A 26,353-nucleotide genomic window follows, 5' to 3' on the forward strand; every position below is an offset into this window, starting at 1 on the left:
AAAATGCTGTTGGTATTTTGATAGGAGTTGCATTAAATCTGTAGATCACTTTGGGTAGTATGGACATTTTAACAATATTTGTTCTTCTAATCCATGAGCATAGGATGTCTTTCCAATTCTTTGCATCGTCTTCAATTCCTTTCATCAATATTTATACATTTCAGAGTATAAGTCTTTCACCACCTCGGTCATGCTTATTCCTACGTATTTTATTATTTTTGGTGCAGGTGCAAATGGGGTTGCTTTTTTTAAATTTCTCTTTTGCTGCTTCATTATTAGTGTATAGAAATGCAACAGATTTCTGCGCATTGATTTTGTATCCTTCAGCTTTACTGAACGCCATTATCAGTTCTAGTAGATTTTTGGTGGAATCTTTATAGAGTTTTATATTTATAGCATTATGTCATCTGCAAATTATAAAAGTCTTACTTCTTCCTTGCTGATTTGGATGCCTTTTCTTTTTTTGTGGTGGGACTGCTGCAGCTAGGACTTACAATACTATGTTAAATAAGTGGTGAGACTGGACATCCTCTCTTGCTACTGACTTAGCGGAAAAGCACTCAGCTTTTCCCCACTGAGGATGATGTTCACTGTGGGTTTTTCATACATGGCCATTATTATGTTGAAGTATGTTCCCTATAAATCTACTCTATTGAGAGGTTTTATTATGAATGGATGTTGTACTTTGCGCCTACTGAAATGATCACATAGTTTTTATACTTTCTCTTATTGATGTGATATATTGCATTGATTGATTTGCAAATATTGAACCACCCCTGCATCCCCAGAATAAATACTTGATTGTGATGAATGATTTTTTTAATGTATTCTTAGATTCGGTTTGCTAATATTTTGTTGAGGATTTCTGCATCTATGTTCATCAGAGATATTGGCCTATAGTTCTCTTTTTTTGTACTGTCTTTATCTGGTTTTGGTACTGGCCCCATAGAATGAATTTGGAAGTTTTACTTCCTCTTCTATTTCTTGGAATACTTTGAGAATAGGTATTAACTCTTCTTTAAATGTTTGGTAGAATGAACCTGTGAAACTGTCTGGTCCTAGACTTTTGTTTGTTGGGAGTTTTTTGATTACTGATTCAGCATCATTGCTGGTCATTGGTCTGTTCAAATTTTCTGTTTCTTCCTGATTCAGTTTTCGGAGGTTATATGCTTCCAGGAATTTAGCTGGGTTTTTCTAGGCTGACAAGTCTGTTGGCATATAATTTCCTAATATTCCCTTATAATTCTTTGTACTTCTATGATGTCAGCTGTTATTTCTCCTCTTTCATTTCTGATTTTATTTGAGGTTTTTTTTTTTTTTTGAGGAATCTAAAATTTTATCAATTTTGTTGATCTTTTCAAAGGACCAGCTTCTGGTTTCATTGATATATACTACTGTTTTTTCAGTTTCTGTATCGTTTATTTCTGCTCTAATCTTTATTATTTCCTTTTGCTGGTTTTGAGTTTTGTTTGTCCTTCTTTTTCCAGCTCCTTTAGGTGTGAGGTTAGGTTACTTGAGATTTTTCTAGCTTCTTGAGGTAGGTCTGTATGGTATTAAACTTCCCTCTTAGAACCACTTTTGCTGCATCTCAAAGATTTTAGACCGTCGTGTTTTCATTTTTATTTGTCTCTGTGAATTTTCTGATCTTTTCTTTGATTATCTGGTTGACTCATTCATTGTTTAGTAGCATGTTATTTGATCTCCACGCATTTATGCTCTTTTCCAGGTTTTTTCTTGTGGCTGATTTCCAATGTTTCATTCAAAGCCACTGTTTCCCTTGTTGATTTTCTGTTTGGATGATGTGTCCATTGACATAAGTGGTGTGTTAACGTACTTTACTATTATTGTTTTATTATCGATGAGTTCCTTTATGTTTGTCATTAACTGTTTTACATATCCGGGTGCTCCTATGTTGGGTGCATAAATATTTACAATTGTTATTAACTTCTTATTGGATTGTCCCCTTTAATAGTGTCCTTCTTTGGGCCTCCCAGGTGGCTCAGTCAGTTAAGCATCTGACGATTGATTTCTCTCCAGGTCACTGATCTCAGGGTTGCTGAGATCAGGCTCTGTACCATGCGTGGAGCCTGCTTACGATTCTATTTTTCCCGCTCCCTCTTTACAAAAAAAAAAAAAAAAAAAATACACACACACACACACACACACACAAATAAAATGTATGGTGCCTTCTTTGTCTCTTGTTACAGTCTTTCCTTTAAAGTCTGTTTTATCAGGGCTCCTGGGTGGCTCAGTGGGTTAAGCACTTGCCTTTGGCTCAGGCCATGATTCCAGGGTCCTGGGATTGAGTCCCACATCAGGCTCCCTGCTCAACGGGGAGCCGGCTTCCCCCCTCCTGCTCCCCCAGCTTATTCTCTGTCAAATAAATAAATAAAATCTTAAAAAAAAAATCTGTTTTATCCAACATAAGTATTGCTACCCCTGATTTCTTCTGACATCCATTTGCATGAGAAATGCTTCTCCACCCCTTTATTTTCAATCTACAGGTGTCTTTAGGTCTGAAATAAGTCTCTTGTTGGCAGCATATAAATGGGTCTTGTTTTTTATCCATTCCGTCATACTTTTTCCTTTGAAGCATTTAGTCCATTTACATTCAAAGTAATCACTGACAGGTATGTATGTATTGCCATTTTGTTACTTGTTTTGCGGTTGTTTTTGTAGTTCTTCTCTGTTCCTTTCTCCCTTGCTCTCTTCTTACAATCATTGTCTTTCTTTAGTAATAACTTGGATTCCTTTCTCTTTATGTTTTGCATATCTATTTGTGGATTATGATTTGTGGTTACCATTAGGTTTTCATATAAGCACATAGCAGTCTATATTAAGTTGATGGTCGCTTAAGTTTATACTTACACGTCATACTTTACACCCCTTTATTTTGTAAGTCCCTTGACTGATTGTCACAGTTGTTTCACTTATGTTTACTGTTTTTATGCTTCCTACTTTTCTTACTTTCATTTATGGCCTTTCCGTCCCACTCAAAGAGTCCCATTTAACATTTCTGGTAGGGCTGGTTTAGTGGTCATGAACTCCTTTAACTTTTGTCTGGGAAACTCTTTCTCTCTCTTTCTATTCTGAATGATAACCTTGCTAGATAGAGTACTCTTGGCTGCAGATTTTTCCCATTCAGCACTTCGAAAGTATCATGCCAGCCCCTTCTGGCCTGCAAAGTTTCTGCTAAAAAATCCGCTGACAGCCTATGTGGTTTCCCTTGTATGTAACTGTCTTCTTTTCTCTTGCTGCTTTTAAAATTTCTCTTTATCACTACTTTTTGCCATTTTAATTATTATGTATCTTAATAATAATAATTAATATGTATCTTAGTGTGGACCTCTTTGGGGTTATTTTGTGGGGTGATTTTGTTGGGACTTCACAATGTCTCCTAAATCTGGATTTCTATGTCCATCCCCAGATTTGGGAAGTTTTCAGCTATTATTTCTTCAATAAAATTTCTGCCCCCTTTTCTCTTTCTTCTTCTGGGATCCCTATAATGAGAATTTTATTATGCTTTTAGAGTCACTGAGTTCCCTAAGTCTATTCTCATTTTGCATAATTTTTTTCTCTCACCTGCTCAGCTTACTTACTTTCCATTACTCTATCCTCCAGGTCACTGTTTCATTCTTCTACTTCCTCTAGTCTGCTATTTATTTCATCTAGTGTTTTTTAATTTCAATTACTGTGTTCTTTATCTCCAAGTGGTTCTTTTTTATCTTTTTTAATAGTCTCACTGATGTCCTCCACTCTTTTCTCAAGACCAGTAAGTATCTTCATGATCACTACTTTAAATTCTCTACCAGGAATATTACTTATCTCAGTTTTTCGCTTAGGTTTCTTGCTGTGGTTTTGTCCTGTTCTTTCATTTGGGGCATATTCCTATCTCCTCATTTCGTCTAACTCGTACCTGTTTCTGTGAGTTAGGAAAGTCACCTAAAGTCTCCTGCTCTTGAAAGTAATGGGTGGACCACAGAGTTTTAACAAGGTGCATGCTGGTCCTCTCCCACAGGGGACATGCCTCCACTGCCAAGACCAGCCATGGTGATTGGCAAAGTCCATGTTGGGGCCAGGGGGATGGCACACACAGTCCCCATTCGTTTTGTGCTGGTCCTCCTCCACAGGAGATGTGCTGGTGCTGCCAAGACCACAGCCAGCTGGGGCTGACCTACAAAGCACACACCAGTGGGGTGCTCAGTTTTAACAAGGTGCATGCATCCTCCACAGGAGGTAACCGGCCACTGCCACCAGGACCGAGGCCCCACAAAGTGCAGGAGACTTGGTGTTGGCAAGGTCTGTGCTTATCTTCTGGGGGAGGGGACTCACAGCATTAGGACGGAGGCAGGCCTGGCTGGTGTTGGGGGGAGTGGGGGATGCAGTGTAATCAACTTAGATAGTGAATGGTTCCCAGAGGCAGCCATCTGTTTACACTGGGAGGTCGGGGGAGGGAAATGACACCTGCCACCTCCTCTGTTCAGGGAACCCTACCCCTAAAGACACACTCTGAGATGAATAAATAACTCTCCCTCCTCTATGTCCCAGGCATTTTTCAAACTGCTGCTTCTATGCTGTGTATCTGTGGACTGTTTGTTATGCTATCTCTTTAAGAGTAAGGACTCAGTTTCCTATCACTCACCCTGTCCTAGAACCTAGCCTGCTGATTTTTAAAGTTCCAGGCTTTAAGTCACACTGGTTGGAAGAACTCATGAAATTCAGCCCCTCTGGTTTTCAAAGCCAAATATTATGGGGATTCATCTTACCCACACAAGAGGGGCTCCTCAGCATGACAGTCTCCCCTCTCCAGGCTGATGTCCTTCCCTCCCACAGACAGTCCACGCATGGCCCTTTAACTATCAACCACTTCTCTGCCCTTCCTACCCTCTTTCATGTGGCCTCTTCTCTACCTTCAGTTGTGGAGTTTGTTCTGCCCGTCTCCACACTGTTTTCTGAGTTATTTACAGTGATGTGAGTGTTACCTAGATGTATGAATGGGATGAGGTGAGCCTCTGGTTCTCCTACTCTGCCATCTTCAGCAAAGTCTGGCTAGTACTTTCTATATGCTGTGAAATTGATCTTTGCTTACTCCCTCCATTTTAATATATTATTTGTCTTCTGAGCCTCATTGTTGTCATTGAAAAATTAGCCAACAATCTAATAGTTGTCCCTTTAAAAATAAGTATGTCTTTTCTTTCTGGTTGCTTTTTTTTCTTTGGTGTTCTATGGTTTCACTATAATATGAACCTTTCTGCTGAAGGTTACTGAAAACGACCAACCAATATCCCTTAAAATGCTGCCTCTCCCTTTTCTAATCTCTCCTTCTGGAAGTCATTAAATACCCACTGGTCCTTTTGATTCTATCCTCTACATTTTTAAACTCTTTTAGAAGTTTTTATTTGCCACATTTGAGGTAACCTATCTTGCACTTCATTAATTTCCCCTACATGTATGTCTTATCTGCTGTTCAAACCATTCAGTGACTCTAATTTAAAGGACCATATTTTTCATTTCTAGATGTCTGATTCTCTTCCCAGTCTGTTTACTCATTTCACAAAATACACTGTTCTTCCCTGATTTTTTGACATCTTGAATCATTTCAATTATATATTTAATTTATATTTTTAATGTTGTCATTGTATCAATTCAATATCTTCAGGGTCTAATCCAGCTTTGTACTGTATCTTGCTGATTCTTCCTATGGTATTTATGTCTTCTAACTTATACTATAATATCATCTTGAGGCTTGGGTTTTGTGGGTATCTCTCCAGAAAGACTTTATATTTGCTTCTGTAGAAGCTCCAGAGGTAGCTGCATCCTGATGCCAATCTTCATGGTGACTTCTCACCTTGGGCACTATAGTACAAATTTAATCCAAAATATATTGTGGCCAAATAATCCTAACATTCAAATAAACTTACATCATATTAATTATTTTACGGGATAAAAACACGGACGATATAGGTTTAATAAAAGAGGAAAAAATATACCTTTTCAGCAGAAGAACCTGTCAGGACAAAAGTTGAAAAAACTGGAAGTGGGTATTTAGTCTGAGGATCCCAACATTCAATAGTAGCTCCCATGGGAAGGCAGAAGAGAGGTACAGATTCTGAGAGCGGAAATGACTCATAATCATCTTCTGGATATCTAAAAATTAAACCTTTTGGAGAAAGGAGGCAATATTAAATTTTTTTTAATAGCTATTTTCCCAGAAATCATGTGATACATATTAACAGGATATTTTAATAGCAAATTGCATGAAAATATTCATGTGTGAAATTTCCTTTTTCTCTTGCCATACCAGGAATTTAAATAAATTAACAAGTTTACCCTTTATTTTTTACTCATGGACCTATAGTTCATCATAACATTAAAATGTACTAAATAGACAAATTAAAACTCTATTCGACAGGATCACCAATCTTAATATATTGTCTTCTACATACCACAGCATCCTATAGAGAGTGGTAAGGAACATGCAGGAAAATTTACCAAATATTTCAGCAAAAAATTCAGGGAAGGGGTATGTGTTATGTAATAATGCCAAGGCAACAGAAATGATCAGAGCCCTTAAACTCATCTTGAGAGCAGCAGCGTAAAAAGTATTCAGCATGAAAAGTAAATGAGACCAAATCCTCTGGCTGAGTACACAGCATGTGAGACCAACGAAGCAGGAGCAAGGGGGGCCTCTGGCAAGCATAACAAAGCCCCTTCAGAAAAAAGTAGCTATGAAGCATCAGTTCATTAGCCTCTGATGACTCTAATATGCAGACTACCTCTAAGTTAAACTCTTGAAAATCAGAAGAACTCTAAATCAAAATTCAGTGTGCAAAGCTTTATATGCTAAAATATGTCTTTTATCAAATACATGAATACTTTCACAAAGCTTGTTTCTGTAAGTGTTCCTTTTTTAAAGTGACGCTTCCTCCACACACACAAACACACACACACACACACACACAATTTAGGAAATCACATTAAATCAACACATTACAACAATATTAACAGTATCACATTTTAAAAGGATACTGAAATTTGTAATTATTAGTTGCTGCCTTTATTTTTATGTTATAAATTAAATGGTCTGATATATTAGTATGAATGTCTTTAAGAAGACAATCAAGATTTTTCAGATATGGATTTGCCTGACTTCCCTGAAGCAAAACAAATTGTGCATGATCAAAAAGTAACTGACACTGCTTCTTTTCATAAGGAAGTATTCCAGTATCTCTTCTATTTACAACTGGAGCATACCTGTATTTTCAGTTTCTATCCCACCATACCAGTGGGATGAAGAGGTCACACTTAAATCTTTACAGCCCTTGACACTTTACTGTGCAGTAAGAATGTGGCGATAGATTTCTCAAACACTTCATGGCAGAAAAGTTTCTCAGGCCCTCCTCTCCTCCATATAGCTGATTCTTTGCAACAAAGGAAAAAGGAAGCAAGTCCACCTTTCATGGCAAGTAACATGAGGTTTCAAATCAGACACACAGAGATAAGAGAAGGAAATATAAGAAGTAAAGATGCAGTTTGACACCTTTCTGATTGTCAAAATAAAAAGGTCAGAGAGAGTAAGCAGTTTTCCATTGAATTATTAAATCTATTAGTGTAGACTAAAAGCCTGAATGTTCATTTCACAAATGCTTACCTGGGATGAAAATTTCTATTTAACGAAATGTTTGGGGGGGTAATATTAATATATCTTGTAGTATGTAATGTATTTAAGAAAACTTACGCCTTTATGTGCTAATATTATACATAATTCAATTTATAACTAGATCAATCCCATAAACTACATAAGGGAGCATACATCATCTAACCAAATGTACATGTTAGGTGAACATGATGACCACTACACTATGGAAACTAACCATATATTAATGTAAAACAGTAACTACAGTAGCAATTTTTTTTTAAATTTACTCACCAGCTTTATATGCTATTGCATTAGAAGCAGGCACAGACTTCTTATAACACAGAAATACACTGGAACCCCACTGTAAAATATAAATTATGTTTAAAAAAGACCAAAGAGTGAAAATAAAGTTATTTTGTTGAATATCTTCTCTAAAGGTTCTGATTATTCAGTGAAATCCATTTTTTTTAAGATTTTTATTTACTTATTTCAGAGAGAGAGAGAGAGCGTGCACACCAGTGGGGGGAGGGGCAGATGGAGAGGGAGAAGCTGACTCCCCACTGAGTGGGGAGCCTGATGTGGGGCTCGATCCCAGGACCCTGAGATAGGACCTGAGTTGAAAGCAGATACTTAACTGACTGAGCCACCCGGGCGTCCCCCAGTGAAATCTATCTCAAACATATGTTTTATCAAACAGACTACAGAGGTGCCTGGGAGGCTTAGTCGGTTGGTTGAGTGCCCAACTCTTAGTTTCACCTAAGGATGTGATCTCAGGGTCCTGGGATTGAGCCCCACGTTGGGCCCCGCACTCAGCAGGGAGTCTGCTTGAGATTCTCTCTCCCTGCTCCTCTCTCTCTGCCCCTTTCCCTGACCGTGTGTGCATGCATGTTCTCTCTCTTTAAAATGAATGAATAAATCTTTTTTAAAAAAAGACTACAGACTATAAAATATAGCAAAACATGAAGTTCAGAACACTGAAAGAAACGAGTAAAAAAACATTGCCGCAAAAGTTAAACTGACACAAAACAGTTTCAAAAAGTTTAGAATGCTACAATCAGACAGTTTGGAAGAAACAGTACAAAGCTGAGTGGGCCCTGGAGCCCAAACTAGGTACTATGAAGGTGACTGAGGTACTATGAAGTCACTACCTCCAGGGGCAAACTGTCTTGACTAAAAGCCGTGGGTACATTAGTCAGTCATCTTTGCCCATATCTCATTAAAGCTAGTAATATTTTTTTTTTTTAAAGATTTTATTTATTCGACAGGATAGAGACAGCCAGCTAGAGAGGGAACACAAGCAGGGGGAGTGGGAGAGGAAGAAGCAGGCTCATAGCGGAGGAGCCTGATGTGGGGCTCGATCCCATAACGCCGGGATCACACCCTGAGCCGAAGGCAGACGCTTAACCGTTGTGCCACCCAGGCGCCCCTAAAGCTAGTAATATTTTTATCTAAAGGTATTTTTCAAAATAAATCTGACCCCATAGTAAACCTTAGTCTCCTAAAACTATAAATCAAAGGTGTATGTTCAATGTTCTTGTTCATTAGAGCCCTTTAACAAAATAAGTATGTAAGAGATGGGGTGCCTAGCATTCTTGGTAGAGCTTGCGACTCTTGATCTCGGGGTTATGAGTTCAAAACCCCACAGTGGGTCTGGAGCCCACTTGAAAAGAGCAAGTATGTAAAACTACAATAATTAAAATAAATAAATATAAAGGGAGTTCCCTATCCAGTCTCCCTATGGTTGTCTGTGAAGACACCAGTGAAGTGCAAAAGTTAATAAAACTTCTGTATTAGTGTAACACAGGCAATGTTACCACATACCAAAACAAAATTTTAAATCCCTGACTTTAAGTATTTATTTTCTCAATGAAATTATTCTAAAAATCAGATAGCTAAAGATTTTTTAAATTGTTATGAATTACAGAAGTTACAGATCTAAAAAATAATAAAAACCACAAAAATATAAACAGAGTAAATTATACACTCAATAATAAACAGAAGCACAAAAATTATCCTTTTGGGGGTGTGGGGGACAGTACATAAAAAACTGAAAATGAAACAACTGTATTCTTACCATTCCACAATTTAAGTTTTTGTCAACTTTGCAGAAAGTATGAGGAGGGGTTTCTCCTTTACTGGTTACAATAACACAGATATCGGTTACAGCCAAGGAATTCTGGGGTCGAATTAAAGGAGCCCTTCGGTAAGTGATAAAGATTCTTTGTGAAGTAGTTGAACTATTGTTGACATTGGCACAGCGACCGTAGGGTGTGGCTTGGATCACTTCACATCCTGGAATAAGCCTTTCTTTCCCTTCATATAAAACTCTGTAAGGCAGGGAGAGGAAAAATAGATAGATATAGATAAGTAAATACATTTCAAGTTAATGCTGGTTTTCCTCTTGAAAACAAACCAAAAAATGGGGGGGGGGGGTTCTTCTACTTCTCAAATCTTAATTGTGCACCAAAATAAGATTATTACTTTGGGAATTACAGATCTCTTAACTACATTTTCAACAGCTGGAGTGTAACCTTAAGAAGAGTAAATAAGATCAAACAACTTGATTTTTTTTATCGCTTTTTACAAAAGCTGTATGAAAGAAGAAAGGGGCAACACCATAAACATCCTTAGATCAAGTATTCAGATGTTTTCACAAAATTTTCCTTCATAATTCCTGTCAAAATTCCACCTTTAAAAATCTTCTGACTGAAAATGAATGAATGAATGAATAAATAAATATAAAAATCCTTTGACTGAAACTATAAAACATGGTTCAAAGAAATTAGAGATGAGCTAATAAAAAAAAGACATCCCATGGTCATGGATAAGAACACCAAATATTTGGTAAGATGTCAATATTTCCCAAAGAGATCTACAGAGTCAACAAAATTCCCCTCTAAATCTTAGTTGCTTTTTTGTTTAGAAATTGGTAACATGAGCCTAAAGTTCATATGGAGATGCAAGGGGCTCAGGCTGCCTAATGTCGAAAAAACAAAAGCAAAGTTGGAGGACTCACACTCCCCCATTCCAAAACTTACTACAAATCTAGTCATCAGCACAATGTGTTACGGCCACAAGGATAAAGATTTAGATCAATGAAACGGCACAGGCAGTGCAGAATTAAACCCGTACATTTACAGCCAATGGATTTTGACAAGAGTGCCAAGGTAATTCAACAGGAAAAAAACAGTCTTTTCAACAAATGGTGCCGGGACAACTGGATATCAAATGCAAAAGGAAAAGAAGTTGGATCCCTTCCTTACACTGCATACCAGAAATGGATCAAACACTTAAACGTAAGAGATAGAACTATAAAACTCTTAGAAAAAAAAAGGAATAAAAATTTGTGACCTTGGGTTTGACAAAGCCTTCTTATACATGAACCAAAGCACAAGTGACAAAAGTTAAAAAACTGGATTTCATCAAAATAAAAAGCTTACATGCTACAAGTGACACCATCAAGAAAGTGGGAAGACAACTCATAAAATGTGAGAAAATATTTGCAAATCATATACCTAATTAGGGTATTCTTTCCAGAATATGTAAAGAACTCTTACAAATCAATATGAAAAGATAAATAGCAATTTAAAAATGGATACAGGGCTGGCAAAGAATATATGGGGGACTGTCTGTACTACCCTTAAGAACTCCTCTGTAAAACTAAAGTTATTTTAAATAAGACATTTTATTTCTTTCTTTTTTTTTTTTTTTTAAGTGGGCAAAGACTCTTCATAGGCATTTCTCCAAAGAAGATACGGCCAAAAGCACATGAAAAGAGGCCCAACATACTAGCCATTAGGGGATTGCAAATCAAAACCACAATAAGATACCCACTTCACACACACTGGAAAGGCTATAATCAAAAAGACATAATTACAAGTGCTGGTAAGGTAAGAGTGTAGAGAAATTGGAATCTTCATACAATGCTGGTGGGAATCAACTGCTCTGGAAAACAGTCCAGTGGTTCCTCAAAGGGTTATACAGGGAGTTTCTGTATGACTCAGCAATTCTACTCCTGGATATATACCCAAGAGAAATGAAAACATACGTCTGCACAAATACTGGTATGCAAATACATATTTAACAGCACAGCCAAAAAGTGAAAACAATCAAATGTCCACCGAGTAATGAAAAGATACATAAAAGGTGGCGTGGGCTTATAACAGAACACTATTCGGCAATAAGTACTAGGTGAAGTACTAGGTGCGCCTGGGCAGCTCAGTCAGAAGAGCATTCGACTCCTGATCTTGGGATGAGTTTGAGTCCACACTGGGTGTAGAGATTACTTAAATAAATAAATGAACTTAAAAAGGCAATGAAGTACTAATATGAGGTGCAACATCAATGAGCATTGTAACCATGCGAAGTGAAAGAAGCTAGACAAGAAAGACCACATGTAGTATGATTCCATTTCCATGAAATGGCCAGAATAGGCACATCTGTAGAGACAAAAAGTAGATTAGTATTTGCCTAGGGCTAGAGGGTGGAAAGGGTCATCAGCAAGTGACTGCTGATGAATATAGGGTTTCCTTTCAGGGGGATGAAAATATTCTGAAACTGGCTGTGGTAATAGCTGCACAAATCTGTGAATATATTAGAAACCAATAAATTGTACAGTTGAGATGGCTGAATTGTGTGATATCTGAATTATATCTCAATGAAACTGGTAAAACCTAACTAAATATTAAAATATGGTATAAAGCCTCTATATTTAAACCAGGATAGTACTGGCAAATGAGCGAACAGAAAAGAACAACGAACACAAAAGAAATACCAGAAATGGATAAAGGTGACATCTCAATATACTGCAAGAAAGATGGACTTTTTAATTTAATAAGCAGTGCTTGAATAACTGAATTGCCACTTGGGTAAAAAATAAAATTCTATCTATACTTCACACTATACACCAGAAAAAACTCCCAGGGGATCACAGATATAAACGTCAAGAATGAAAATACACTAGTACTAAAAGAAAACCTAGCAGTGGGAAAAGTGTAACTATGACTCAAAATCTACAAGCAATAAAAGGGAGTGAGAAAATAAACTTCATCAAGTAAATTTTACATGACAAAAAACACAAGTCAAAAGACAAATTATAAACTTGAAGAACACATTTGGAAATTTATTTCACAAAAAGTTCATCTTCCTATTACATAAAAATGTACTGTAAAAAAAAAACCCAAAAAGGCCAAAACCCTGTTTCTATTTTTTTTTTTAAGATTTTATTTATTTATTTGTCAGAGTGAGAGACAGCACGAGTACAAGCAGGGGGAACAGCAGGCAGAGGGAGAAGCAGGCTCCCCCACTGAGCAGGGAGCCCCAGGCAGGACTCAATCCTAGAAACCTCGGATCACGACCTGAGCTGAAGGCAGACACTCAACTGACTGAGCCACCCAGTTGTCCCAAAACCATGTTTTTAAAAAGTCACAAAGTCAATGCCAAAAGACACTAACAACTGACAAAAGATAAAAAGGAAAACGGTCCTTAAACATATGAAGACATTGTTAATCTCATTAAAACTACTATGACACATCACTTCTTGACTGTGAGACTGACAAAAATTCAAAAATTTGATCATGTATTTTGTGGACGGGACTGGGGGGAAAGAAGCACATACATCACATATTGATGGTGGCATGACCACAATGGAAAGAAATGTAGTAACATTTAACAGAATTATGCGTGCATTTATCTTTTATCCCAGCAACGCCCTTCTAGGACTACCTGAAAATATACTTCCACAAATATGTAATAATATATACACAGTTATTCACCAAAGCATTCTTGTAATAGCACAAGACTGGACAGAACCCAAATGTCCATCAACAGAGGTTTGGATAAAGTATATACATTCACACAAATAAGTACTATAGAGTTATAAAGAGTGAGAAAGACCTCCATGTTCAGATATGGAATGATTCTGAGGACATACTGTTGGGTGAAAAAAGCAAAGTGTAAAATAACGTATATAGTATTTATAGTTTGTTTAAGAGGAAGAAATAAAAATACACACACACATGTGTTTATTTTTGTAAAAATACACAGTGAAAGGATAAATCAAAAATTGCACTAACAGGAAAGGAGACGGCAGAAAGTATAGAGAAAAAAGTAGAGGAAATAAAAACCGAAGCAATATTTCTCATTATATCTTTTTACGTGTTTTGAGCTGTGACAATATTTTCCATATTAACAGAAAATTTTTCTACAACAAATGAAACACAAATACAAACAGATGGGGGTAATCAGAAGGGGGAATGAAGCATGAGAGACTATGGACTATGAGAAACAAACTGAGGGCTTCAGAGCGGAGGGGGGTGGGGAATGGGATAGACTGGTGATGGGCAGTAAGGAGGGCACGTATTGCATGGTGCACTGGGTGTTATACGCAACTAATGAATCATCGAACTTTACATCAGAAACCAGGGATGTACTGTATGGTGACTAACATAATATAATAAAAAAACATTAAAAAAAATAAAAAGAACCTAACCAACTAAACAAACAAAAAACAAATACAAACAGATGAACCTAACTGCAATACTGCATAACAAATTGGTAACGTAAACACATAGAAATACTATTATATATAATTTTTTAACACACTAAGTACTCTGTAAACGCCTGATAGGTCTTACTCCAAGGGCAAGGGACTGACGTATGTATGACACCTCAGTAACAATGAACACACACAAATCCAGATTTCATTTGGCAAAGCAGTCAGCTGGAAAGGGCTCCCACTAGCCAAACTTGGGACCATATGAGCAAACAGAATAAGGATTATAACAGATTTTTAATCACATGGAATAAATTAAAATCCACAGTTCCTTAGTTATTCTCAAAACAATAAAAAAAAAAAAAAAGAGAACGAGAAAGCTCTTCCTTCAAGATTTTCAAGAAAAATGCCAGTTAAAAAATTTATTTTTTAAATGACAGGATTAGAAAAGTCTCATTTTACAACCCCCACCATGCAAGATCTAATTCAGGCAATGATCAATGGATCCTAAAAAATGAGAAGTGAAAAGCAGCTAGGGAACCAGGTATTTAAACAAGGCCCACAACTCCACAATTTACTTAAATTTAACAATGAAAATAACAATAGATATCTGGCACTTATCATCTTAATTAAGTGACTGAACTTAACATCACTAATTATGGGATAATCTGTCACTACATGCTTTCCTAATGCTAGCCCTACCTGGGTATTCTTGCCAAAAGTATTTAACATAAATTTAATTCAGACTTTAAAGGTAACATCCAATTTACAGGAAATACTGACAATAAGGTAATAAGTTAAACAACAGAATTTGGGGGGCGCCTGGGTGGCACAGCGGTTGGGCGTCTGCCTTCGGCTCAGGGCGTGATCCCGGCGATCTGGGATCGAGCCCCACATCAGGCTCCTCCGCTATGAGCCTGCTTCTTCCTCTCCCACTCCCCCTGCTTGTGTTCCCTCTTTCACTGGCTGTCTCTCTCTCTGTTGAATAAATAAATAAAATCTTAAAAAAAAAAAAAACAAAACAGAATTTGGAAACAATCAGATAAATCGAGAGTGGGGGGCATTCTATAAGACAACTGGCAAGATTCTGCAAAATGTCAATTATCTAATAGAAAAATGTGGGGGAGATAAAATAGACTCAAGAGGCATAATAACCAAATGCAACAAGTAAACCACAACAGGATGCTGAATTTTTTTTTTCAAGATTTTGTTTATTTATCTGGCAGAGAGCGGGGGGGGGGGGGGGTGCGCATGCTTCCCTGTGGAGAAGCAGACTCCCCGCAGAGCAAGGAGCCCACTGTGGGGCTCCATCCCAGGATGCTGGGATCATGACCTGTGCCGAAGGCAGACGCTTAACCGACTGAGCCACCCAGGCGCCCCATGAATATTTTTTTTTTAAAGGCGATAAAAGATATTCTGGGGATAACTGTGACTATTTGGATAGGGAATGGATATTGAAAACCATGATACTATTATTAACTTTCTATATACCATGGTTACACAGGAGCGTTGCTTAAGGGATGCATGATGAAGCATTCACGGGAGAACTGTCAGGGTATCTCCAGCCTCCTTTCAAATAGTTTAGCAAAAATATGGAAAAACGGGGGCGCCTGGGTAGCGCAGTCGTTAGGCGTCTGCCTTCGGCTCAGGGCGTGATCCCGGCGTTATGGGATCGAGCCCCACATCAGGCTCCTCTGCTATGAGCCTGCTTCTTCCTCTCCCACTCCCCCTGCTTGTGTTCCCTCTCTCGCTGGCTGTCTCTCTGTCACATAAATAAACAAAATCTTTAAAAAAAAAAAAATATGGAAAAACGTTAATTTGTTGAATCTAGGTGGAAAGTATACTGTTCATTATACTACAGTCTATCACTCAGGAGGAAAGGATACCGGTGTTTATTATAATATTGTTAACTTTTCTGTATGTTTGAAAATTAAAAAAAAAAAAGTGCTGGAGAAAAAAACTCTTGAAAATCAATAAATCTGGGGCGCCTGGGTGGTTCAGTCGATGAACCATCTGCCTTCGGCTCAGGTCATGATCTCCAGGTCCTGGGATTCAGCCCTGCATCAGGTGCCCTGCTCAGTGGGAAGTCGCTTCTCCTTCTCCCTCTCCCTCTGCCTCTCCCCCTGCTCATGAATGGGCTCTCTTTCTCTTTCTTTCTCTCTCTCTCTCTCTTGCGTGCGCGCAGACCTGCACTCTCACACTCTCAAATAAATAAAAATCTCAAAAAAAACCTTTAACTTAACAGTTTTCTTAAAAAAAAAAAAAAAAACCAACCTGATAAATATCTCATCTCAGTTTATAAAAGTCAAAAAGGTAAAAAAAAAGATCAAAAGTTTGACAACAGTATTTCATATTTAGTTGAATGAGATGGGTACCTGTCTTTGTAGTGGCTACAGGTTTTCTACACCTCACTCGTGTACTTAAATGGGGGGAAAGTGGGGTGGACAGGTCAAAATATTGCAGTCATCAGAGATATTAACAATTATTTGATATGGAAAGAAAAATTTATGATTATGATTAAAAGACAACCTATACTCTGGAAAACCTCAATCAGTAAACTATCATAACAAGCCTCAGGGAACTACAAGATGTGTATGAAAGAGTCACTTGCAACCTGAAAGTAAGTACAATTATCTAAGTCATCATTTTAAGTTGTGTCCCGGAACCACAAGCAAAAACAATCTTTGAAAGCTACACATCCTTTCAATTACGACTGTACTGTGGAAGGATGGGGACGAGGATATGAAAAGATGGCCTTCAGAGACGGCGGACAGTGAACACTGAAGCCTGAAACAAGTTATGTCCCTGGCTTGATTCCCGTTGACTGACATGTATATTACCAAAATTTTACCCTATACCTATCCTTCTATGGATATTACCTATCTTCTTAAGAAACTCATGGAGAAAATAAAAAGAACTGACATAAAACCATTACATGTCCTGAATTACTTCGCTGCAACCAACAGTTTGTGTTTATACCAATTTTAAACCTCCGTGCCCCTTCTCAAAGGAAAAGCCCCTCCCACTAAATGCTAATCCAGTCACCTATGCTATTGACATTACCCCTTCTGCTTCACAATTTTATTCTATCAAATATCTCCTTATTCCTATATTTTCACCCTTTCTTTTCCATTGGTTTCTCTCCTTCAAATAAAGATGTTTAAGGTTATCCCCTGGAAGAAAGAAAGAACAGCACATGGCTCCGTATTGCCTTACCCCCAAGGTATCCTCAACCATTGCTTCTGGGGATTTTGATAAAATACAGATTCTGATTCAGGAGGTTTGGGGCAGTGCCTGAGATTCTGAATTTCTAACATGTTCCCAGGCCCTAGATAATAGTGGTTCAAGGACCACATCTTGAATAACAAGGCCCATAACTATCTTCTCTTTCTCTTAAAGTCAAGCTTTCAAAAAAGCCTCTATTAATCCAATTCCAATCATTCCTCAAACTTTTCTAACCTGGCTCCTGTTCCTAATGATCCTATAAAGCTGTATGACTACCATCCTAACTGTACTGGGTTGAAAGAAAACCACAGAGCTAAACAGGGTGGCCAATACTAAAGGAGTTAACTAAAGGAGTTAACTAAAGGAGTTAACTAAAGGAGTTAAACGGATGCTGCATAAAGGTCAAGTAAGATAAGGACAAATCATCCTCTAACTTTGGAAATTTGAACTTAATGAGGACCTAGGACCATCTCACTAGAGCTTTAATGCAAAAGTAAAGGAGGTGATGAAGACAAGTGGTGGTCAAACGGAGCAGCTCACTACTTTAATATCTGAACAGCTATTATCAGAAAAACCAGCAACCATTAAAAAAAAAAAAACCAACTTCATGGGACAATCAGGGAAATTTGGATATATGTGATATTAAGTAATTAATCATTTCTACAGTGTGGTATTGTGATGACATTAAAGGATTCAAAATAAGAAAAATCAATGTAATACATCACATTAATAGAAAGAAATACCTGCATGATCTCAATTAACAAAGAAAAGGCATTTGAAAAAAATCCCAACACACTGTCATGATAAAATCTCTCATAAAATCAGAAATAGAAGGGACCTTTCTTAATATGATAAACGGCATTTACGAAAAACCCACAGCTAACATCATATTCAATGGTGAAAGACTGAAAGCTTTCCACCTAAGACCAGCAATGAGCCAAGGACACCTGTTTTCACTACTGCTATTCAACGCTGTACGTTAAGTTCTAGTCAGAGCAATAAGACAAGGCAGCAAATAACAAACTGCAAAGGAAGGAGTAAAACTAGCTCTACTTGTAAATGACATGACCCTATATATTTAAAAACTCCCTGAATATCCAAAAGAAAGCTATTAGAGCTAAAAAATTCAGCAAAGTTGCAGGGTATAAGATTAACATATGAAATTAAAATTCAGCTGTGTTTGTATACAATAGCAATGAACAATCCAAAAAGGAAATTAAGAAAACAATTCATTTTTAATAGAATTCAAAAGAATAAAACATGTAGGAATAAAATGAATCAAGGAGGTGAAAGACTTGTACACTAAAAACTGTAAAACATTGCTGAAAGAAATTAAAGACCTAAATAAAGGGAAAGCTATCTCTCATTCGTAAGTTAGAAGACTTAACTGGTATAAAAATGGCAGTACTCCCTAATTTGATCTATACATTAAATGCAATCCCACCAAAATTCCAATCTCATGTTTTACATAAATGGACAAGCTGATCCCAAATACTTCCTAATGCTCTCAAATACCTATATGTTTTTACCAACTGATGGTAATTATAATAAACAGAACAGCTTAATACATGACATGTATACCTATTAAAGTAATAATTATAGGTATTCTAAAAGCACATCTCATTTACAAAAGAGGGTCAACGTAGACATTTTTGGAAAAAGGGCTTTTACAAAGAATGTACTTCTCTTGCTGTGGACTAGACACTAAATACCTCATAACAATTATACTCATTCTAAACTGTAAATACCTCCTCCCTCCTGGGACTAAAAGCCACACAGCACAATTTTTTTTTTTTTTAAAACAAGAATGTTCGTTAAATGAATTCAGGGCTTCACAAAACCTCATCACATAACCTAAGTAGCTCCTTAAAAATATAGTCTTTTATTACAGCTTCTTGTTCTTTTATTTTTAATTAATAAGCTTATCTGAAAAGTACAAGAGAAATGGAATCACATTTCAGGCTCCAATGCCTTCATTTCAATCTTTTGAAAGGAAATGATCTAATGATTCAAGTACAATACAAAGAAATTCAGTAAGGGTAGATACAGATATGTAGTATCTTACCACACTTGATTCTGAAGGAACAAGTAATAATAGAACTATCAAGGATTTCAAATTTCTATTCCCATGCACTTTGAATAAATGTTATTTACTTCACTATAGCAAAAGAAAATAAGTCACCATACCCAATGTCGGTAAGGGGTGGTTTATCTCTTGCTCTCTTATAACAGAGGAAAAGTTCTGGGCTTTTCAGACTTCCATAGTTCAAATTTGCTTGAAGAGCTGATGGAGTGGCTTCAACACAGGTGTAACCTTCAGGTACCGTTTCCCCAGCAGATTTGTTAATAACTGCAATGTCTGTAATTGGAGCTTTAGGCCCAGTTGACTTAGTATCTAAACGATTTACTTCTTGATCTAAAAGAGTAGATGTGTCAGTGAGACCTGCCACAACAAAGTAGTCGGTCACTCTTGGCCCTTTGTCTTCTATCATGGTTGCTACTGTATTTCCTAGAAGAGGAAAAAAAAGAAAAAAGACCTCCATTAAATAAAATACTTTATTTTATAAAGTTTATAAACACTCCTGAGTTAACAGTTATCAACAAGCACATTTCCCAGCCGGATTTATAATCAAATTGTTGTCCTCCCAGAGAAGCAGCCTGTTTTGGTATTATCTTGTCAGCTTTTACCTACTATACAGTACAAGCTTACAGCATCAACTCATTTGTAAGGCAACTATGATCCTTTCATGTGCCAAGGCCCTGTTAAGAATAATCAAACTGTCAGAAGTGGGCTATGGGCTACAGTGCTTCAACAAAATGCACTTAATGAACAATATTCAGATCATTTAAAAAATCATTCTCTTTTAGGTTACAAAATTCCTAAAGCTAAGCTTCACATTTAAACAAATGAATTGAGTTCATCATGAATTAAGTCAAGGTCTAAGACAAAAAAAATAAAGGTAATAATAATGAAGGTAATCAAACTGGCTTCCTAATCCAGTTAGGAGCCTGTCCCTTCTAGTTAAGAAACTTTATGGGGGGGGCGCCTGGGTGGCACAGCGGTTAAGCGGCTGCCTTCGGCTCAGGGCGTGATCCCGGCGTTAGGGGATGGAGCCCCACATCGGGCTCCTCCGCTGGGAGCCTGCTTCTTCCTCTCCCACTCCCCCTGCTGTGTTCCCTCTATCGCTGGCTGTCTCTATCTCTGTCAAATAAATAAACAAAATCTTTAAAAAAAAAAAAAAAAAGAAACTTTATGGGAACACCATGTAAATTAAGTCAGTCTAGGAATCACTATGTATTTCCTACATAAATACCAGACAGAGCATAAAATACTATAACTAAAGAAGACAAAATTATATAAAACACATATTAAGAGACTGTATTGTATTAAGGTAATACACGGTAGAAACCCAGACATTATGAACATTGAGTCAAGATTTCTATTATCTCTAAACTCAGCACCTCTAAAAATAAAATTAAACTTCTGAGGTTTTAAATATTTCCATGGATTTTATGTGCTTTTTAAAAACAACTTTATTTAAGTATAAACTACATACAATAAAATGTCCATATTTAAAGTATAAATTTCCATAGATACATACACCTGAGAAATCATTACCACAATCAAGATAGCAAACATATCCATCAAAACCCCAAATTTTCATATATCCCTTCCTCCCCAGGCAACGAGTAATCTGCTTTGTCATTAGTTTTTAGAACTGATGTACATGGAATCATATAGTATGTATTCTTTTTTCATAATTATTTTAAGATTCATTCATACTGTTGTTTGTATCAATAGTTCATTCCTTTGTATATTTTTTTAAATATTTTTTAAAGTAATCTCTATACCCAACTCCCAACCCCAAAATGAAGAGTTGCATGCCCTATCAGGTGCCCCTCATTCCTCTCTATTGCTAAGCAGTATTCCACTGTTGAGTGTACCACAATATGTTTACCTAGTTACCTTATTAATAGACATTAGGGTTATTTTCAGTTTGGAGTTATTACGAATAAAGCTGTCATAAACACCCACGTATAAGCCTTATGGGCATAAGCTTTCATTCACCTTAGGTCAATTCTTAAGACGAAAGGACTAGATCACCTGCAAGGTATATACAGTTCTAAAAAACTGCTAAATAGTTTCCTAGACTGAGGATACCATTTTATATTCCTACCATCAGTATATGAGACTTCCAGTTGTTCTAAATCCTCTCTATAGCTCTATATACGGTCTTTTAAATGGCGACACTCTAACATGCCTTTAGTGATACTTAACTATCATTTTAATTTGTATCTTTTTTTTTTCCAAGTAGGCTCCACAACTAGCATGGAGCCCAACTCAGGGCTTGAACTCACAACCCTGAGATCAAGAGTCTGATGCTTACCTGGCTGAGCCACCCAGGCAATCATTAATATGCATCTTTCTAATGACTAGTGATGTTAACCACATTTTCATGTGCTTATTTTCCATCCATGTATTTTCTTCACTGAAGTTTCTGTTCAAATCTTTGCCCATTTTCTACTTGGGCTGTTTGTTTACTCATTCTTGAGTTGTTTTTTGTTTTTAAGATTTTATTTATTTATTTGTTTGTTTAATTTAGTTTAGAAGGAGAGAAAAGGAGAGAGCTTGTGCACTAGTGGGGGGAGGGCCAGAGGGGGAGGGAGAGGGACAGGCAGACAGCCCCCTTAGCGTGGAGCCTCACATGGGGCTCAATCTCACAACCCTGAGATCACCATCTGAGTTGAAACAACAGTCGGACGCTCAACCAACTAAGCCACCCAGGCACCCCCATTCTTGAGTTTTGAAAGTTCTTTATACATTCTATAGAAAAATCATTTATCAGGCATATGCTTAGCAAATATTTTCTCCCAATCTATGACTTGTTTTTTTACTCTAATAGTACCTTTTGAAAAGTAGAAGTTTTTATTTTTGATGAAGTCCAATTTACCAATCTGTTCTTTTATGGGTCGTGCTTGTGGTATCATATTTAAGAAATCACTGTCTAATCTAAAGTCACAAAGGTTTTCTCCAATGTTTTCCTCAAAAAGTTTTATAATTTCAAGCTTTACATTTAAGTCTATGATCCATTTTGAGTTAGTTTTTGTATATAGTGTGACGTATGAATAAAGATCCACTTTTTATATATAGATATCCAATTTTTCCAGCACCACTGGTTAAAAAAACTAACTTTTCTCCACTGTTTTGCCTTTGTACCTTTATTCAAAAACCAACCACCCAATATGTTTATATTCATCTCTGGATTCTTCATTCCACTGATCTGTCTATACGTCAGTACCAAATGATTTTGATTACTGAAGCTTTATAACAAATCTTGAAATCAGGAAGTGTTAGTCTTCAAACTCTGTTCTTTTTCAAAATTGTTTTGATTATTCTATTCTAGGTCCTTTGTATTTTAATAAGCATTTCGGAACCAGCCTGTCCATTTCTACCACCAAAAAACGCTACTAGGATTTTAACTAGGACTGTGTTGAAACTGGAGGTCAATTTAAGAAAGACTGTCAATATTAAGTCTTCAAACCCATGAACAAGGTTCATCTCTGCACTTACTTAGATTTGTAAAAATTTCTCTCATCAATGTTTACAGCATACGGCCCTCACATCTCTTCGGATTTTGCTTAACAACGTAATAATTAATGCTATTGTAAATGACACTGTTTCCTTTTTAACTAAATTTCCAATTATTTGCTACTACACAGAAATACAATTGATTTAATATCTTGATCTTATACAGTGCAATCTTCATACAGTTGCTTCAAAGTTGTAGAGTTTTGTAGGTACCATCAAATTTTCTACATAATGTGCCCATCAATAAAGACAAATTTACTTCTTTCTTTCCAATACAGATGCCTTTTATTTCTTTTTCTTGTCTTACTGTACTAGGTAGAACATCCAGTAGAGTGTTCAAAAGAAATGATGACCAAAGAAGATATACAAATGACCAATAAGCACATGAAAGGTGCTCAGGATCATTAGTCATAGCAGCATTATTCACAATAACCAATGGTAAAAACCCAAATATCCATCCAAAAAATGAATGGATAAACATAATGTGACATATCATTACAATTACAGAATATTATTGTCATAAAAAGGAACTGAATTTGATAAGTGCTGTAACATGGATGAACTCTGAAAGCTTTATGCTAAGTGAAATAACTCAGAAAGACACAGAAGAACAAATATTATATGGTTCCTATATAAGGTACACTGAATAAATTCATAGAGACATAAAGTAGAGGTTACCAGGGGCTGGGAGGGGGAAGAATGGAAAGTTATTGTTTAATGGGGACAGAGTTTATGTTGGGGATGATGGAAAAGTTTTGGGTATAGCAGTGGCAATGGTTATACAACACTGCCAATGTATTTAATGCCACTGAAACGTATACTTACAAATGGTTAAAATGATAAATGTTATGTATATTTGCTAGAGTAAAAAAGAAAAAAAAAAAAGAAAATGTATCAATAAGCATCTCTCCATATTAACCTTCTGGGCTTCAGTTAAGTTACAGAGTAAACTCCCAGAATCAGCTTTCCAGATCATAGTATATAAATCAATGTGTAACAACTATTATATACTTCTTGCCTTTTCAAAAGAACATACCAATTTACCCTGGCAACAGTCATCTATCTATGGTTCAGTGAGAGTTACAACTGTATTTATGTTTATAGTGTTAGAGTAAAATTGGTATAGAGAGATTTTAATACACATTTCTTTGATTAAAAAGGGAAAAAAAAGAAAAAAGGAGAGGCACCTGGCTGGCTCAGTCAGTAAAGCACGTGACTCTTGATTTCAGGGTCGTGAGTTCAAGCCCTATGCTGGGTGCAGACATTACTTAAATAAATCAATGATTTTTTTTTTTTAAAGAGAGAAATGTTGAGAGCGGACATCTTCATTTTGTTCCTAATCTTACAGGGAAAGCATTCAGTCTTTTATCAATAAATATGATGTTACTTGTAGGTTTTTCATAAATGCTCTTTATCAAGTTAAGAAAGTTCCTTTCTAATCCTTAGACTTTATCAGGAATAGATGTTAGACATTATCACACACTTTTTCTGCATCTACTGACAAGAAACATTTCTCTATCTTTGTTTAACATAGTGAACTACAATGATTAATTTTCAAATTATTAATCAACACTGCATTCCTAAAATAAACCCCACTTGGTCATGATATATTATCCCCTTTTATATTCTTGCATTCTATTTGCTAAAATTTTGCTTGAAAATTTATGTATGTTAATGAGGGATACTGGTCTGTAGTTTTCTTGTAATGTCTTTATCTGGTTTTGGTACCAAGGTAATGATAGTGTCACAGAATGAGCTAGGAAGAACTTCCTCCTCTTCAAGTTTCTGGGGCAGTTTGTATAGAATTGGTATTATTTCTTCCTTAAATATTTGATAGAATTCACCTGCAAAATCATTTGGGTCTGGAGTTTTCTTTGTAGGTAGGTTTTTATAACTAAAAATTCAATTCCTTTAACACATATAGGCTATTCAGGTTACCTACTTTCTCTTGAATAAACTTTCATCGTTTGTGTCCATTCAGGCTGCTATGCCAGAATACCATAGATTGGAAGGCTTATAAACAACAGAAATTTATTTCTCACAGTTCTTGAGATTGGGAAGTCCAAGGTCAAGGCACTGGCAGATTCACTGTATAGTGAGGGCTGGCTTCCTAGTTCCTAGAACGCTGTCTTTCCACTGTAACTTCACATAATGGAAAGGAGCAAGGGATCTCTCTGGCATCTCTTTTACGAAAGGCACTAATTCCCCTCGTGAGGGTTTTACCCTCAGGACTGAAATACCTCCTAAAGCCTCACCTCCAAATACCATCACCCTGGGGATTAGGTTTCAACATCTGAAGGGGGGGAGGGGACAGTCAGTCTATAGCAGTGTCTTCCAAGAAATTTGTCCATTTCACCTAAATTGTCATATTTATTGGCACAAAGCTGTTCATAATAGTTCCTTATTATACTTTTAATATCTGTAGAATATGTAGTGATGTCACCTCTCTCATTCCCAATATTATTAATTTGGGTCTCCTTTTTTCCTCACCAGTCTGGCTAGAAATGCATCAGTTTTTTTTTAAGATTTTATTTATTTATTTGAGAGAGAGAGAGAGAGAACACGAGCTGGGGCTGGGGGTGAGGAGCAGGAGAGGGAGAAGCAGACTCCCCAGTGGGCAGAGAGCCTGATGCAGGGCCTGATCCTGGGACCCTGAAGGCAGACGCTTAACCAACTGAGCCACCCAGGCACCCAGAAATTTATCAATTTTATTGACCTTCCCTAAGACAGCTTTTGGTTTCATTAATTTTTCTCTATTGCTTTTGTTTTATACTTCATTGATTTCTATTTTGATCTTCATTATTTCCTTCCCTCTGTTTATGCAAAATTTAATTCGTTCTTCTTTTTCTAGTTTCTTAAGGCGGAAGCTGAGGTCACTGATTGGAAACCATTCTTCTTCTCTATTGTAGGTATTTCATGTTATAAATCCCACAAGTAATGTTTTAGTGGCATCCAAAAATTTGTGTATGTCTTCTTTTTATTCAGTTCAAAACACTTTTTAATTTCCCTTTCTTAAAGTATTTTCTTTGACCAATGGACTATTTAAAAGTATGTTTTTTAGTTTCCAAATTTTGTACTCAGGAATTTTCTAAGAATCTCGGGTTATTAATTTCTAATTTAATTACACTGTTGTCAGAGAATATACTATGTAAAACTTGAATTCTTTTACATTTATTGAGACTCGTTTTATGGGTAAGAATATGGCCTACCTTGGGGGCGCCTGGGTGGCGCAGCGGTTAAGCGTCTGCCTTCGGCTCAGGACGTGATCCCGGCGTTATGGGATCGAGCCCCGCATCAGGCTCTTCCACTAGGAGCCTGCTTCTTCCTCTCCCACTCCCCCTGCTTGTGTTCCCTCTCTCGCTGGCTGTCTCTATCTCTGTCGAAAAAATAAATAAAATCTTTAAAA

The 26,353-nt window shown here is 36.8% G+C and overlaps 1 protein-coding gene across 5 annotated transcripts in view; it reads right to left on the reverse strand.

Moving 5' to 3' along the window:
• DENND4C (DENN domain containing 4C) overlaps positions 1–26,353 on the reverse strand; it is a 125,935-nt gene that overhangs the window by 76,824 nt on the left and 22,758 nt on the right. For 3 of the 5 annotated variants that reach the window (XM_045780742.2, XM_087869616.1, XM_045780745.2), the window contains 4 exons: positions 19,545–19,866; positions 9,714–9,966; positions 7,931–8,000; positions 5,991–6,160 (listed from right to left, as the gene is read on the reverse strand). In XM_045780742.2, the coding sequence (XP_045636698.2) occupies positions 5,991–6,160; positions 7,931–8,000; positions 9,714–9,966; positions 19,545–19,849 (798 nt within the window). In that variant the 5' untranslated portion in view covers positions 19,850–19,866. Of the gene's footprint in view, positions 1–5,990; positions 6,161–7,930; positions 8,001–9,713; positions 9,967–19,544; positions 19,867–26,156; positions 26,324–26,353 lie in introns of all 5 variants that reach the window. The other 2 variants (XM_087869617.1, XM_087869615.1) reach the window with 1 other exon arrangement.

This window comes from Ursus americanus, chromosome 18 (genome assembly GCF_024610735.1).
Source record: "Ursus americanus isolate L20-20 chromosome 18, mUrsAme1.1.p, whole genome shotgun sequence".
Classification (NCBI taxonomy): Eukaryota; Metazoa; Chordata; class Mammalia; order Carnivora; family Ursidae; genus Ursus; species Ursus americanus.